This window comes from Marmota monax, unplaced genomic scaffold (genome assembly GCF_021218885.2).
Source record: "Marmota monax isolate L192 unplaced genomic scaffold, Marmota_monax_Labrador192_F-V1.1 WCK01_AAM20220418_F8-fsc00034, whole genome shotgun sequence".
In the NCBI taxonomy this organism is placed as follows: Eukaryota; Metazoa; Chordata; class Mammalia; order Rodentia; family Sciuridae; genus Marmota; species Marmota monax.
The window spans coordinates 8,863,794-8,876,511 of NW_026693934.1; the positions used below are offsets into that span (position 1 = coordinate 8,863,794).

The window sequence follows — 12,718 nt, forward strand, 5'->3', positions numbered from 1 at the left end:
GCACTCAACCTTACTTTTTAATTTTCTTGAATTGATCTATGTGTCTAGCATTTCTCCAATTCCACAGTATTTATTACTGTATGTCTTAAAATTGAGTAGAGTGATTCCCCTGTTTTCTTTCTCAAAATGACTTTATTCTAATTCCTTTGCATTTCCATATATATTTTAGAAAATCTATATCAATACTATTGTTCATATTTTGATAGGAATTGAGTTAAATTAGTATATCAATTGAGAGATAATGGACATCTTTACTATGTTGAGTTTTCCAATCCATGAAAACAATGTCTCTCCATTTAGTTAGCTTTGATTTTTTTTTCAGTGTTTTGCAGTTTTCAGCTTATGAGTTGTGGAAATGTTTTGTTTGATTTATTCTTATTTCATAATTTTGAAATGACTGTAAATGGTATTATATTTTAAATTTTGGCTTATGCATACTTATTGCTAATGTATAGAGATACAATTTATCTTGTATCCTGTGACCTTGCTGAACTCACTTAAGAATTCTATGAATTCTTTTGAATAGTTCTTAGGATTATCTATATAGACAATCATGTTATCCACAAAAGGAACAGTTTTCTCTCTTACTTTGCAATGTAGACCTTTTCTTTTCTCTTCTCTTCTTATTTTATTGCAAAGGCTAAAAAGTCAAATACCATATTGAAGAGCAGGGTTGGGAGCAGACATCCTTTCCTTGTCCCCAGTCTTAGAGGGAATGCATTCCCTGTTAGGTATGATGTTTGCTGTAGGGTTTTGTAGATATTCTTTATCAAGATTAATAAATCCTGTCTTTCTTGTTTGTTCACAGTTTTTTTTTTTTAACTCATGAATAGGTATTGGATTTTGTTAAATGCTTTTCCTGTAACACTTAACAAGATCATGATTTTTCTTTGACCTGTTATTAAGCATATCACACTGACTGGTTTTCAATATTACATAAACTCCACTTGGCTGTGATACATACAATTTTTAATAGTTCAATTCTTTCTAGCTGGTATTTAAAGGGTTTTTACATGTATGTCCATGTTAGCCTCACATAATTAGTTGGAACGTGTTCCTCTTCTGTTTTCTTGAAGAGATTATGTAGAACATTGTGGGTTTTTTTTTTTTTCTTAATTTTGTAGAAATTTGTAATGGTAATCATCTAAGCCAGATTTCTTTGGGGGGCGTCTTTAATTACAAAATCAAATCCTTTGATATAAGTATTAAATTAGCTATTTCATATTGGGTGAGTTCTGTGGTTTGCACTTTTTGAGGATTTCTTTCTTTCTACCTAAGTTTTCAAACATGTAGAGGAATTTCCAGTTATCTTGTATAGTTGCTTTAATGTCTGCGTGGTCTGAGCATTTCTCCCATTTCATTCCTGATACTAGAAATTTGTTTCCTCTATTTTTGTTCCTGTTGTACTTGAGCTTTGTCATTTTGTTTATATGGTATCTCTTGTTCCAGCCTTTCACTTTCAATCTATCTATAACTATTATATTTGAAATGAGTTTCTTATTGGCAGAATAGTTAGGTCATGTTTTTTACTGCACTCTGCCCTTCTCTGTTTTTAATCGGTCTATTCACCATTTCTATTTAAAGTAAATATTGATGTGTTCTTTTTCTTGATGTCCTGGAGGTTATTTGGATATTTTTCAGAATTCCATTTTTATGTATCAGTGGTATTTATAGTGTATATGTTTTTAGAGATATGTTTTAGGGCCTGCTCTAAGAATTATATTGTATATACACAACTTAGCACAGTCCACTGATGTTGAAATTTTGCCAATTTAAGTGAAGTATAGAGACTTTATCTTGATTTAAATCCCTCCATTTCCCCGATTATAATTTTCTTAAATACTTCCTTCATGACACTGAGAACCACATCAAACAATGTAATAATTTTGCTTCAACATCAAAAATAATTTAGATATCTCAAGAGGGGAGATAGAATATATGTTGCATTTACCCAAATTTTTACTTTTTATATTGTTCTTTTTTCCTTCCTGATGCTTGTTGTGAGATTCTTCATTTATTTCACGTCAGAAACACCTTTACCCTGAAATCCCAGCGCTCATTTCAGAAGTTGTTCTTTGTAGAAACTGTCAAGCTGATTATATAATTTTTGTGGAAATAAAAAGCAATAAAACTGGCCGGGTGTGGTGGTGCACACCTATAATCCCAGTGGCTCGTGAGGTCAAGGCAGGAGGATCACAAGTTCAAAGTCAGCCTCAACAACTGCCAGGCACTAAGCAACTCAGTGAGACCCTGTCTCCAAATAAAATACAAAGTAGGACTGGGGATGTGGCTCAGTGGTCAAGCACCCCTGAGTTCAATACCCGGTACCGGAAAAAAAAAAAAAAAGTCCAAGTAGTAAGTTTTCTTCTAGTTTGAAGTGAGCTTATTGCTGGTGGTAGTGAGATGAATGGTGTAGACATCCTAGCCCGAGGGTGGTTGGCATTCCTTGCACATGGCTTTCTGGTGCTTACTCTCTGAATGGCTTTAGGAGGACCCAAATTTCGTATATAGGGTACATAAAATGCACAACAGGGAGATGTACATAAGAACATGCTCATTTACAGAAGAATGAATTGGACACAACTTTCGTATGTTCACATGTAAATATACAAACTGTAATTCCACATCATGTACAACCACAATAATGGGAAGTTATACTCCATGTATGTATGATATGTCAAAATACATTCTCCTGTCATGTATAACTTTTTTTTAAAAGATAAAAAAATTAAGAAAAACAAAAGAATATGTTCAATTAGTATTGATTACTTTGGGTGGGACTGAGCTATATAGATGTGACTTCCACCTGAAACATCAGGAATGTGTACCATATAGACTGATGAACAGATGTGGGATCTAGAATCAAAAGAGTAATTACACACAGAGCTGTGTGTCCTCAGATAAGTAACATTGCTCTCTGAGCTTTGATTCCCCATTTTTGGGTGGGGATAATAAACTAGTAGTTTATTGCCTATAGGGGAGTTAGGGAGAGAAAACTAGGATAAAGTACGTTTTAAACATAGAGCAATGTTTGGATGCTGAAGAAAAACACATTAGATCAGTGGTTCTCAATCTTGGCTCTATGTTATAATCATCTGTAGAACTTGAAAAGGTCCCAGTCCCCAGACTGTGCCCCAAACCATTATGTGACAATTATTCATTCATCCATCCATCTTCCCTCTCCACTCCCCCTCCTTCTCTTCCTCCTTCTCTGCCTTTTCCTCCTCCTTCCTCTATTTTCCTGTTTATCTATCTACCTACTTACTTACATACTTTTTTAAAGGCATACTCTTTAAATAGTTAAAAGAAATTCCACCTGAGTTTCCACCAGAGAATATGCACCAAGTTTTTGGGGATGGCATTTTATAGAGGCTGTTGCTATGAAGGAGATATCTCCTGGGGTAAGGATGGAGAGTGGTTAGACTTAGGAAAAGGGTTGATTCCAAAGAACAGAAATGCTGGAGATGTCAACATAAAGTTTAGCTGTTCTGCTGTGTAGACAAGTTTTATTTTGAAATGGTGAGGGTGCCTGAGTTCATTATCATGAACTGGGACAGGGTTGACAGCTTGGGGGAGGTGAGGCTATGCACACACTTCAGTCTATGTTAGTGTCAAACAAGACCAAGCAATGAATGTCTGGAATATGCTCCTTAAATTTTCTTCTCTGAGGACACTGTTTAAGTAAGAGCTTTGGCCACAACTGGTGACCTTCGAAAAGTATTTCTAATGAGCATGCTAACTTCAGTAATTGCTTTCAAGACTTAAGCCTTTAAGCAAAGCAGAAGACTGAGTTGTTTGAAATAGCCTTGAAAGAAGACATTTTAATAGAAACAAGATTTGTTCCTGATCTTCATATTTTCAATATTTTATGAACAAAATATTTCACTGGAATCAGTATTCTGAGAATTAACCAAACATAGTGTTCTATCCAAAAGAAACTGGGCAGAGAAAGGAAAGTGTCCCCAGTTGAGATGTTCTTGCTCTGATCTCTGATACTTTCTCCTCTGCTCTCCAGAATCACATGTCATGGGAAGAACCAGCAGGTGAGAAGCTCAGTTATTCTCCTGGTCAGAAAGCTTTTCACGTGGAGCCAGCTCAGAGGCCATTCTTCACCACTGAGATGGTGACATGGACCCTCCCCTCCATCTCTGTAGAGGATATCCTCAGGGAGACCTTTTCACAGCCCAGAAGGGTTGCAAAGCACTCACACATCAGTTTAGATGACCTATGGCTGGAGAAGACACAGAGAAAGAAGCTGGAGAAGCAGATACAGGCTAGAAGGAAGACATGCACAGGAATAGCGCACCCAGACAAAGTCCAGGTAAGCCAGGCATCCTCTCATCTGGCCTGCTGTCCCCTCAGCCTCTGTAGTAGCCTGCCATTTCCTGACTCTGACCTGCACTGAACTTGTCACCCTTGAGCCACTGGATGATAGCACACTAATGGGGCTCCACCTAACATGAACCTGAATGTGTCAATCGGATTTCTGTTACTATAACAGATACCTGACATCAAGCAGCTTACAAAATAGGAAGGTTTATTTTGGCTCAATGGTTTGGAGGTTTCAGTCCACGACCAATTGGCCCATTGTTTTGGACCTATGGCAGCATAATACATCATGGTGGGAGTACATGAGAGAGGAAGCCTATTCATTATCAGGGTGGCCAAACAGAAAAAGAAACGGGAGTCCTACAGTCCCCTTTAAGGCCATTCCTCCAGTAACCTAAAACCTCCCACGAGGCCTCACCTTTTAAATGCTCCCACACCTCTCGTAACACCAAGCTGAGGACCACGTAGGTCTTTGGAGACATTCTAGATCCAGTGCAAGAGACACTTCACAGAGACATGTTCCCTACAACCACCAAGGTCAGGGTTCCCTCTTCATCCTCCATGTGTGTCCCTTCCTGTGGCCAGCCCTGTGCAGGACCAGAAGGCAGGGAGGAGGAGGGGGTCCTTGCCCTCAAGGATCTCACCATGGCAATTACCATTTAGTGAGAGGCCTCCTGTGTCACATACTGTTGGGCACAGTATGACCATGAACTCAAGCATTCAAAAAAGGAGCATGACATTTTGATAAGAGTCTTAATTAAATTAATAAAATGCAGATACACTGTCCCATTTTTTTTGGTCCATAGTGACCTTCTGACACCATGATAGTTTGCATAAAACTTACAGCCTATTAAAAGTGACTGTAGTCTTGACATCTTACCTTTAGTCAACTCTAACTCTGTGTCTTATTCTTTCCCTTTATACAATAGCAATTTTTTTATTATCCAGTACTTGTGAAGTATACATCGGAGTCTCTCCTCATCCTTGAGTACCAGCTTTTTTTACTGAGATGTAATTCACATAAAAATTTACCATGTTACAGTGAACAATTCAGTAACATTTGTTTGTGAGCATCACCTCTATCTGGGTCAAAGGCATTTCATTACTCTAAAAGGAAACACTGCATCTATTAGGCAGTCACTACCCATTTCTCCTCCCCAAGCCCTGACAAGCATTAATCTGCCTTCTGTCCCTAAGGATTTACCCATTTTGGATATTTCAAAGAAATGGACTCACACCATACGTGACCTTTTGTGTCTTGTTTTTTTTTTTTTTTCACTTAGTATGTTTTTACAGTTCATCTATGTCTTAGCATATATCAGTACTTAATAGTTTTTGTAGCTAAATCATAGTCCACTAGAGAGACATATTTGTTTCATTTTCATTCATCACCATTAATAGACATTTGGTTTGTTTGTACCTTTTGTCCATTATTAATAGTGTTTCTAAGACTAGTATAAAAACTTTTGTTTGAAGACATGTTTTCTGTACTGTGGTATATATCTGGGAGTAGAATTACCAGGTCATATCATAATTCTGTGATTAACTTAGAGAAATCACCAAGCTGTTTTCCACCCACCACTCTATTTGATTTTTTAAAATTCCTTTTATTTTTTAAATACATGACAGCAGAATGCATCACAATTCTTATTACACATATAGAACACAATTTTCATATCTCTGTTTGTATATAAAGTATGTTCACACCAATTCATGTCTTCACACATGTACTTTGGATAATGATGTCCATCACATTCCACCATCCTTGCTAATCCCCTGCCCGCTCCCTTTCCTTCCCACCCTTCTGCCCTATCTAGAGTTCATTTATTCCTCCCATGTTCCCCCTCCCCACCCCACTATGAGTCAGCCTCCTTATATCAGAGAAAACATTCGCCATTTGTTTTTTTGGGATTGGCTAACTTCACTTAGCATTATCTTCTCCAGTGCCATCCATTTACCTACAGATGCCATGATTTTATTCTCTTTTATTGTTGAGTAAAATTCCATTGTATACATATGCCACATTTTTTAATCCATTCATCTACTGAAGGGCATCTTGGTTCCACAGTTTAGCTATTGTGAATTGTGCTGCTATAAACATTGATGTGGCTGTGTCCATGTAGTATGCTGTTTTTAAGTCCTTGGGGTATAGACTGAGGAGAGGGATAGCTGGGTCAAATGGTGGCTCCATTCCCAGTTTTCCAAGGAATCTCCATACTGCTTTCCATATTGGCTGCACCAATTGCAGTCCCACCAGCATTCTATTTGATTTTTTTTTCCAGCAGTAGACAAGGGTTGCAAGTCCTCACATTCTCCCTGTTTTCTGTTTTGTTTTATTATTGTCGAAAGATAGGAAGTATTGAAAGGATATGAAGAAATGGAAATCCTTGCATACTGATGATGAGGATGTAAATTAGCTATAGCCATTATGGAAAACATTTTCCAAAAAACTAAACATAGAAACACCATATGATCCAGCAATCCCGCTTCTCAGTATTTACCCTAAAGATTTGAAATCAGTATGTTGGAGACACGTCTATACTCCTGTGTTCATTGCAACACTATTCATAGTAGTCAAAAAATGGAAAGAAACACATGAATGGATAAAGAAAACATGGTACATACACATAATGGAATTCTATTCAGCTGTAGAAAAGGAAGAAATTTTTTTGTTATTTGCAAGATCATGGATAAAATGGAGAACGTTACGCTAAGTGAAATAAGTCAAATGCAGAAAAGCAAACACCACTTACATGTGCAATCTAAAACAATGAAGTTCATAGAAGCAGAGAATAAAATAGTGGTTACCGGAAAAGGTAGGGTTGGAGGGAGTGGGAAAATGTTAATCAAAGGGTACAAAGCATCAATAAGAGAGGAAAAGTAACTTTGACTTGTTTTTTAGATTTATCGCATAACAGGATGAATAATAGAGTATTGTACATTTCAATATCCATCACTAAGAACATCTCAAATGTTCTCATCACAAAAATGTTAAATATTTGAGGTGATGGACAGGTTAATTAGCTTGATTTAATCATTCTACATTCTGTGTAAATGTAAATTGTAACATCACTTTGTACCTCATAAATATATACAACTATAATTTATCAATACCTAATTTTTTTTTAAAGTTCTTAAAGAAGGTACAAAGCAAAATTTAGGTGGGAAGAGAAACCAAATATATGATTCTCAGATTTCCAAGGTAGTTGTGTTTTCTTTTTACTGTAAGTTCTCCACTTGGTTGAGTCATTCAGCGGTTAAAAGAAAACCTGTGAATACGGTAAAAAAATATATATATTAATTCAAAAACCTGGTTACAAGACAAGTTCTATGTGGAAAATCAAGTTTTAAATGTTGATGAGACTGGTTTATTTTACAAGGCTATTGACAAATGAACCTAGATAATGCAGATAGCATTTTGTTTGACAAAAATGTGACCAAAGGCTGGTGTGTGACTCAGTGGTAGAGTACATGCTTAGCATGCACAAGGCCCTGGGTTCAATCCCCAGCACCCTTCAAAAATAAAATGTGACCAGAGACCCACAGGAACTGTTTCACCTAGGAGCAACAGTTCAATATTTTCTAATTCAGTGTTTGTGAAGAATTCTAGAACACAGGTAGCACAAAAAATAAGAAATGACTAATTTGGGCTGGCGTTGTGGCTCAGTGGTAGCGTGCTCTCCTAGCAAGTGCGAGGCCCTGGGTTCGATCCTCAGCACCACATAAAAACAAATAAAGGTATTGTGTCCAACTACAACTAAAAAATTTTTAAAATTTAAAAAAAAAAGAAATGACTAATTTGAAAATGCTTCCTAATGCTCCAGGAAGATGGTGTGGGAGACAGTTGCTCTTCTACCTGTGATGGGGTCATGTCCTGATAAATCCATCGTAAGTCAGAAGTGCACTTAATCCTCCTAACCTATCGTACATCATAGCTCAGCAACACAGAATGCCGTAGTCTGTTGGTTTTTCCCTTTTGTGTTCACATGGCTGACTGGGAGCTGCAGCTGACTGCCACTGCCCCTGCCCAGCATTGCTGAAGAGTATGGTACCACATATTGCTAGCCTAAGAAAAGATCCAAATTCAAAATTCAAAGTAAAGTTTCTGTGGAATGTGTATCATTTGTGCCCTATTTAAAGTCAAAAAATCCAAAATTGAACCATCCTTGGTCAGGAACCATCTGGAGGTGGACATAAAGCAGTCATATTCAGTTTTTCTCATTGTCTGAATATTAAAAAACTTTTCCCCCTGTGGTTTGTAGTTCCATTCCCTGCCTTTGCCCTGACCAAAACTAGGCTGAATTTACAGAAATACTAAAAAAGTGTCAAGGTGTTGTTATCATGTCACCTTCCTGGTCTTTTTTCTAGTAATCTGGGCTTTCACTTTCCCACTCTGCCATGCATTTCCTGCAACTCTTCCTTTGGAGCCAAGTGGCAGGAGGACGAATTAAAAAGAGACAAGGGTCTCCCCCATGCCTTAGGATGACAGCTCTCTGGTCAGAGAGGATTCTTCTCCCTCCCGGTTTCAGATGCCTGTCTGGAGCCTGAATCTTATTACTATAATTGGATTGCCTCTGGGGTTGGGTTGAAAGAAAACACCATCAGAATACACAGGATTTCCCCCATCCCCTCATACCTTCAGGCACCTCCCTTTCCTCTTCAGATCAGACAGGGCTTCTTTGGAGGCCATTTTGCCTATGTTCAGTTTTAAGCGCTGCCGAATTCAGGCAGGAGGATACACAAGAACAACAAAATAGGAAACTCACTTCTCTACAGGATTGGGGTAACCTCCAAACCTGGCTTCCTTCCCCAGGCTCTCTGCTACCATTGATTTTCTCTGATAGCTGACTCGTATATTCTGCCCAAGGTCTTCAGTGGCATTCAAATGGAAGCGATGGGGTGGAATGCAATGCCCCATCCTAACCTTTGTATATTTATGCTTCCTGCATTACTGTTTGCTTAAGTGTACAAGGGATATAAATCAAAAAGACAAAAAGGAAGCATTTATTTGCATACATACCATGATTTTTAAGATACTACAATAACCTTATTAGAAGGTAACAAAGGTGGGGAGGTGGCTATTATCTTCTCAGACAATGAAGAGATACAGGAAAGGACAATATCTTTCCCTTCCCAAGACCCCAGGTAACATTGATCCTTACTGTCTGAGATATCAAAGCCTTCTTGAATTACATTTTAGTCAACTGCCCCCCAAAAGGATAGACCTTGGCTGAAACTAACAGTTTTGCTTTGGGGAAAAATATCAGGCTGTTAGCTAACTGCTGGGGGTGATGTAGATGCCTGAAGCCCTTATCAACAGCCCTCCTTTCAAGTTCCTGAATGGCAGCCTTTCCTGCCAAGGTTGCACACCTGGCTATGTACGTTACATAGTTCATACTCCAGGAAAAGCTTTCCTGGTGGATTTTGGTGTGAACGGCACCTTCTGGAACTGTGCACATTTTGGCTGGGGCTCTGCTCACAGGAAAGGTCCTGGGCAATTGGAGGTGGCAATGACAGCCTACCATCTGTTTTGTTTATTTACCCTCTGCCTCTTTCCTCCTCTTCCAGTGTTGGAGGAAGACAATTATCACCTCTCCAGAGTCTCTGCATCTCCCTAGAAGAAGCCATCTGCTCTCCCAGAGTGCCCCAATGGGACTGAACCACCTGGGTTGGCCAGAGCATATACCTGACACCGGTGAGCTGCACGTCTCTCTTTCTCATTATATATTTAGGTGTTCTGGCAAGAAGGACAAGAATGAGTGTTTTGATGGTTGTGTCTACTTGTCTAGCAGTTAGGAAGGAGTAGGTGGTACCTACAGAAAGAGAATTCTTAGGTTGGGGCAGATTCGATGATGGAGCTCCCAAGCCTGGCTCTGTTAGTTTATTTTGAGCAAAGCTATTGACTAAGCCTTGGTATTTATTATAGCAGGATAAACCTGCAGAATAAATAATCATGTAGTGACTTTTCTCTAATCCAATGATGGAATTTGGGTGCTTTCCCATCTGAGGACCAGTAATCTCTCCCTTGAATTTTACACCACCTCCATGAATTTCTTTCCCAAAACTATAGCAAACAGCATCACATCACAATATATGTCCACAAAAGGGAGGGCTTTTTGTGTCACAAGGGAAGTGGGCCCCAGATGAGAGCCAGAATGAGGCCTCTTCATACACAGGTACCACTTTTCTTAGCCCTAACCCAAGAGAGCTGGGCATACTAAGAGATGTTCAAAGGATCCTGGCCAAGGGCTAGATGTTGCGTCTCTGGTCCTGAGCAGATACAGGTTATTATCGGCAACCTTAAAATGCATTTAAGGTACGGGTTATTATCAGCAACCCTAAAATGCTAGATGCATTTAGCTAACTGAAGGAAGGGACCAATTCTGGTGTTTAAGACAGGTGAGCAAGAATAAAACCAAAGCAGAGTTGAAAAAAACAATAGTTATACCTATCAAACATGTAATTTGTCCAGGCTTGGGGAGTAAAAAATAGGTCAATAGTTGCTGCTTTGGGAGCTAAAGAGCAAAGTTAGAAGATGAGAGGGGCAAGCTGTAGTTAGTCCAAGCATTAGCATTTGGCACATGCCGTGCCAAGGAGTCTGCTCTGAGGCAGATCCTGATCTTGAGCCTCAGTCTGCCTCAGTGCACACGGTGTGCTCGTTCCTGGCAGAGCTGGCATTCCAGATTAGCTGGTGGACATGACCGTTTTCTGTCAGCAAGGGTACATGCTGAGGCTGCATGTGGACTGCTCCTCTTTCCCACATATGGCTGTGATCTTAAACTCACAGCCAGAAAAGTCATGAAAAATTACTTGGCAATTGCTTAAAGAATCATTTCTAGAGAGAAGAGATTTTCTCACATGAGCCCTTCATTAAGCCGTGGAATTATTGAGAGGATTGTGGAAGGGACGATCATGGGAGAGATTCGCTTTTTTCTGGAGATAATCTATCCTCAAAGCTGATTTTGACCCTTTAAGTCTAATGCATGTTCTTACAGATTCAGGGTTTCATAATATTATAGCCCTATCATTTCAGAGCATCATTTGAATTAAATGAAAGATGAATTTATTGCTGATAAAATTTTAAACCTTAGTAACACATAACCCAACATGTGTTACTAAGGTTTAAAATTTTAGAGAACTGCTGAAGTCAGAGATCAGGGCTCTGACTGGCCACACTTGACATCAGGGTAAGAAGGGTGGGCCCATCCCCCATTTCTCTGTTATCCCAGATTCTTTTTTATCATGAAGGAATGAAAATTCCCATCTTCCTATCTCACAAGATTAGTATGAGGGACTAGTGAGGGGTCTCTATATTTAGTTTGGGGAAATTTTCTTTCTTTATTGCTTCTTCTCAACTGTTTTCTTCCCAACTTCTGAAATTTCTACTTTATATAAATTATATTTCCAATTTATGCACCCAGCACCTTGCATCTTTCCCCCCTACACCCCAATTCTTTTTCTTTTCAGTTCTGGAATTATTTCTACATTTTATCTTCTACTTTGCTTTTCTGGTTTTAACTCATCTGTATTCATTGCCTTCATTAGAGCTTGTGATTCAGTGGTCATTTTTAATCTCCATACAGTCTTTCCAATTTTCCCTTGAAGGATAAGAACAGAAAATCAGGAATTTTGTAGTTTTTTTTTTTTCCCTCCTGTTTATGGCTTTCAGTTCTTTTCCAAACTCATCTGCTATTCTTTTGATTGGCAGAATTTTTTAGTAGGAGAAATTCTTCTATTTGCTCATTCTTCACTATCAGTGGCTTATTGTCCAGTAGCCATAGAAATAACATTCTTTCAGAAACTGTTACAAGTTCGGATTCTCCCAACACAGCTGCAGTGGGACATGAAAAGCTAAACTTTCCTGTAATGTATGCACATAAAAACAAGAAACCAGTTCCTTCCACCTTTTTAGGTGAGCTCAGTCACCTAAAAAAATAAGAGAACTGTAAGCACTCCTGGAAGGACTTTTTGTTTTGATTTTTGGGGGTGCTGGGGACCAAACCCAGGATTGAGCTTGCTAGGCAAGGGCTGTACAACTGAGCTATACCTTCAGCCCCTGGAAAGACTCTTATCAGAATTTCTTCTCCATGTTTGAAGAGGTAGCCAAGAATTGGCCTGATGTGGGAACTGCTGCCTTCTGCACTGCAAGATGTTGTACAGCATAAACTCTAGCACGTCCATTCCCACCAGGGGAGCCATCAGGACCAGAAGTGACTCTGTGAGTCCTTAGGGTGGCACATGCACAAAGCGTCACATGATGCCGCTGTGGCTCTGGAGTTCACCCCTTTGGAAGGGTCTGCAAGGTTTTACCCAGGAATTTTTCTGTTGCTTTTGGGTCATAAAATTATTTCACATCTCCTCTTTCTCCAAGTCCAGTATATCTTTGTTG

General features: G+C 38.9%; 1 protein-coding gene and 1 long non-coding RNA gene across 9 annotated transcripts in view; one reads left to right on the plus strand and one right to left on the minus strand.

Moving 5' to 3' along the window:
- Nucleotides 1–12,718, plus strand: part of Arhgef4 (Rho guanine nucleotide exchange factor 4) — a 167,811-nt gene that overhangs the window by 66,289 nt on the left and 88,804 nt on the right. For 5 of the 6 annotated variants that reach the window (XM_058585400.1, XM_058585399.1, XM_058585398.1 and 2 more), the window contains exons 3-4: nucleotides 4,016–4,321; nucleotides 9,898–10,024. In XM_058585400.1, the coding sequence (XP_058441383.1) occupies nucleotides 4,016–4,321; nucleotides 9,898–10,024 (433 nt within the window). The remainder of the gene's footprint in view (nucleotides 1–4,015; nucleotides 4,322–9,897; nucleotides 10,025–12,718) is intronic. The other variant, XM_058585397.1, reaches the window with a different exon arrangement.
- The window catches only part of LOC124106220 (uncharacterized), a 34,125-nt gene that overhangs the window by 12,272 nt on the left and 9,135 nt on the right, over nucleotides 1–12,718 (minus strand). The gene's annotated exons all lie outside the window — the stretch shown is intronic.